At 32.8% G+C, this 4,796-nt stretch overlaps 1 protein-coding gene across 1 annotated transcript; it reads right to left on the bottom strand.

Annotated features, from left to right (window-relative positions):
- Positions 1-1,331: 1,331 nt before the first annotated feature.
- Positions 1,332-3,458, bottom strand: LOC104884776 (BURP domain protein RD22). Its single transcript, XM_010669472.3, has 3 exons — positions 3,316-3,458; positions 3,050-3,158; positions 1,332-2,406 (listed from the first exon to the last, which is right to left on the bottom strand). Exons 1-3 carry the CDS (start codon positions 3,361-3,363, stop codon positions 1,547-1,549), a joined length of 1,017 nt encoding a protein of 338 aa, XP_010667774.2. The 5' UTR covers positions 3,364-3,458; the 3' UTR covers positions 1,332-1,546.
- Between the last annotated feature and the right edge of the window lie 1,338 nt (positions 3,459-4,796).

Raw genomic sequence — 4,796 nt, 5'->3', positions numbered from 1 at the left:
CGTGGCACAATTTTTTGTTTTCGCACGCCTTTTAATATATTTGTATAGATATAGATGTCACATTGTCTCACATTATAAGGAATGCCACATTGGTTGATAATAAAAGCGATTTTGTGCAAAATATTATCTACTAGTAATAAAAAACTTAGCAGTTATTGGAAGATATCAATAGCTCGGATATAGATTTGACTAAAAAATCCGGTGTTGACTAGTCATATGTTATTTTTTATAACCTTTAATTTCCCTCCTAACGTTTCTTTCTTTACATTTATTTTTAACCAGTACTATTCTCCGATTTCCATCTATAACTATTTAAATCGTTTTGGTTTAGGGGATTTGTGTTAGCAGGTAAAAAAATTCAGCAATTCATCTTTTGATCTATTTTAAATATAGGGGTTTACCAATTGATTTTTTTAAATAGGCATATTACTAGTTACTATCTCCCATTTTTATTAATTTATCCGTATATCTTTATTACGTGAAAACCTTTGGTTCATCACGCAAATATAATATTAATACTTATAAGAATGCTAAATTTGTTCCTTCAAAACGCTAAAGTTGTAATGGAGTGAGTTCATATGAGAATGCATACTTACATGAGAAATGAAAATGAATTTTACGCACTATAACTTTTATGAATAAGTGATGTAACTCTAATGAAAAAGTGATGTGCATGACTCCAAAAAAAACAATATTAGAAGAAAAAAATTCAAAAAAATAATTTGTTTTTGGACTCAAAATTTTTTAGGGGGTATAACTCTAATGAACAAGTGTTGTAACTCTATTAATCCAATCGTGAGGTTGAGATTCATTCTCATTTCTCATGTAAGAAGCATTCTCATGTGATCTTGTCCATATATATATATATATATATATATATATATATAAGTGAGTTCATATGAGAATGCATACTTATGAGAAATAAGAATGAATTTTACGCGCTATAACTCTTATGAATAAGTGATATAACTCTAAAAAGAGAATATTAGAGAAAAAAAAACTAAAAAAAAATTATTTTTTTCGGCTGAAAATTTTGTAGGGGGTATAACTTTAATGAACAAGTGTTGTAACTCTAATCCAATCGTGTGGTTGAGATTCATTCTCATTTCTCAGGTAAAAAACATTCTCATGTGATCTTGCCCCTATATATATATATATATATATATATATATATATATATATATATATATATATATATATATATATTTCCATTACAAAAATAAAAAACATTTTTTTTCTTATAAAACAAAAAGTATGGTTAGAAAATTTCTAAGGAGGTCAAAGAGTTGCTAGGATTTAGAAGGTGAGATCATTCACAACAAAAAAAAAGATAGCAAAATAAATTTTCACCATATCATTATATTACAAAGATATATAGTATATTCAATCCAAACAAATTCTTATACATCGCTATAATTATAGTGTCAAAGTTGTACACTAAAGAACACATAACTAACTGGTTTTATTATACGCACACTAAATCAAGGTGATCAAACTTAAGTACATAAAATCTATAGTATTGTAAGAAAAATTAATAAAAACTCAATCATTTAGAAACCCAAACAATGTGATCCTCAGGAAGGAAATGGCAAATAGGCACAGTTCCAGGCTTGACCTTAAGAACTTGGAAGGCCAAATGCTTAGGGTTCCATTTCGATGTATCAATGTGACATATAACAGCAGCTTTAACCTTTGTACCATCATTACCCACCAAAGAGACCATATAGGTTTTTGTTGTCTCAGTCTTGTGACAATAAAATACAACACACGCATAATTCATCTTGTGACATATCATAGCTTTAGAATTTGATATCTTTTTTACTCCTGTAAACACATAGTTTTGCATACCTTTCTTCTTCTCTACATAAGTAGAGACTACATCCAATTTCTTCCCTAACTTAGAGGTAGCATAATCAACCATAGACTCTAAGGAAGTTGCGCAATATTTCTCTTCTCCTTCAATGCCCTTGGCTTCGCACTCTTTGATAGTCTCCTTCATGACCTTTGCCTCTTCGGAGTCCGGTGCCACTTCGAACCGGCTTAAAATCTCAGGCATTTTGTTTGATGAGAAGGGTATGGATTCGACGATTTTTCGGGGTAAGAGAGGAGTTTCATTGTTGGTTGTTTTGGTGAAATGCAAGTTCATTTGGGTCCCGAGTTTAAGGTCTTTTTCTTGGAAAAATAGGGCAACATTTTGGTTAGCTTGGAGTTGAGTCTTAGTAGCAGCATATTGGTAAATAAAAGGGTTTCCTTTGGGATGGACATAAACTGATGTGTGCTTTCCTTTTGGTCTAGTGTTTACTGATGCTCCACCTTTGCCTACATGAACGTCGGTTGATCCAGTGCCTGGTTTTCCAACGCTAACATCAACTCCTTGGTTTCCTACATGGACTCCAGTGCCGCCCTCTAGGGGTAGTAATGTAGAATTGTTAGATAACATGCATGGGAGTAATATTAATAAATTAGCAACTCAAATATATAATATAGATTTCATATTCTATCAAGCAATTTGAAGGATGTATGGTAGCTAGGCACTTATCATAATTCCCTCATGTAGTCATATATGGTTAATATGGTTAATTGATTGATATCATGCATACAAATGTCATTAAACATCTTGAGCCATCCACAAGATTTATGAATAAAAGGTGGCTAAGTACAAAACTGGGTCTTGTGGTGTGAATTATTGTGTTGTTAGATCGATTTTCTTAATAATTTCTCATTTTCTTTTTTAGCGTAATATTTTGACTTTTACTATATTCACATGCATCATTTTAATAAATTTTTAACTAAAATATAAAAACAAAATTGATCATATAAAATGTTGCTGGATTTGTTTCAATGAGTATATTAGAGATATAAATGGTCAAAGTTTTGCGTTGACAAACGTAAAAGTCAAACTGTTGTATGTTTTTAGAAATAAGGGAGTATATATTTTGAAATAATACGAGTGAGTATCGACTCCATATGAGGAGGGAGTATTGTAAACCAAAATAAAATTATTTATTGAGCCATTTAAATTACACTACAATATAGTGAAAATTCTAACCAGACTTCAGAGACTCATGAATAGTCTTAGCCATGACAGTGTTAGGCAACAACTTTTTCCAATAATCTTCTGACGATTGAGCTGCAAGACATGTAACTCCTAATGCAACCTGTGGGGAGAATAACAATTTATCATATATTTAAGAGTTCTAATTATATTTTCTCTCTACTCTTAACTACTGATTAAAAGAGGCAATTAATTAAGGAGTAGTTGTATTGTAAACCAAAAAAAAAGCTAAGTGACTAAACAAAGAGTAGAGAATTTACAAAGAGGAAGGCAAATATCGTTAGGAGGCGAAAGCCGAACTCCATCATAATCGATAGTTAAGAGATCGAGCAAAAGATAATAGAGAGGTAGAAGAGCAGAATAATACGAAGTTATAGCATTCCTGGTGAATAAGGCAATTAAGGAGTTGCTATTTATAATAGTTTTTCAGCAGTGAATCATATGTTAAAACTTAAAATATTTAAGTGTCTCCTCTCAAATTATATATATATATATATATATATATATATATATATATATATATATATATATATATATATATATATATATATATAAGTGTCGCATTCAATAATGTGTGATAAGTGAATCATAAGTGTCGCATTCAATAATGTTTGATAATTTTAGAGAAGATCTTTCTTTGGAACTCGCTCTCTAGTAGTAAAAAGTAGACATCACAAATAATTGTCGCTACTGATTTAAAAAAAACTGTCTTGTTCACGTTGATTAAGCTCTCCCAAAAAGTTGATCAAAATTTTAATCAACTAGATTGATTGTATAAGTTATAGTAAAGCATCTGTTCTTTTGAATTAAATTAATGATGTTATAACGGATGTGAGAAAGAACAAATAATGAATACAGAATAGCAATAAATAACACGCAAATTTACTTGGTTCACCAACGGAGTGTTGGCAACGTCCTCGGACAGAGAAAGAGAATAATTTTATTAAGATGAAGAAAATCAAATAACGGATGTGATTAATTAACTAATCGTCAAATAAATTAGGTAAAGCCTATTTAAACCCAAATTGTTTACCGCCCGATAGGGTCGGGCGATATCCGCCCGATCGGGAGGTAACTCGCCACACCAAAACTGCCTCGGGCCCAATAGGGCGACCATCTCCCGGTCGTAAGTTCGGTACTTACGCCCGATCGGGATCCCTGCTTTTAGCTCCTGCTGAGCCCTTTCGACCCCAGTCGGGAGGCACTGCCCAATCTGACCGGGCGGCCCTGCGAACAGCTCCCTTTGACGAATATCTACCAGATTCAAGGCATAATTTCTACAAATCCCCACCTTGACTTGAATCCTCTCACAATAAACCAAATAACATATGCGTTGATCACAACACCCAGATTCTCCCTGCAACCAGATTTGCCACGAAAGACAACAAGACCAGATTTGTCCCTTAAGGACACTAAAATGGCCCCTAATTAAGGGCCCCAGACTTGCCCCACAAGGGACAATTAACAATCACGAACATTGAGAAAGTTCAAACAATGTTGAAACTTACTCCGCAGAACCGATTTGGTGAACATATCAACAGGATTATCAACTGTACCTACCTTCTTTACCTTAATTCTTCTCTCACTTCTCAGAAAATGATACCTGACATCTATGTGTTTAGTCCTCTCATGATGAACTTGATCCTTGGCCAAGCATATTGCACTCAAGCTATCATAATATATTGTCGCCTGATCATGATGTAGACCCAAATCACTGAATTGTCCCTTTAACCAAATGCCC

The sequence above is a fragment of the Beta vulgaris genome, chromosome 2 (genome assembly GCF_026745355.1).
Source record: "Beta vulgaris subsp. vulgaris cultivar EL10 chromosome 2, EL10.2, whole genome shotgun sequence".
In the NCBI taxonomy this organism is placed as follows: domain Eukaryota; kingdom Viridiplantae; phylum Streptophyta; class Magnoliopsida; order Caryophyllales; family Amaranthaceae; genus Beta; species Beta vulgaris.
The sequence above is the reverse complement of the archived record's forward strand: the minus strand, read 5'-3'. Positions and strand labels throughout refer to the sequence as shown.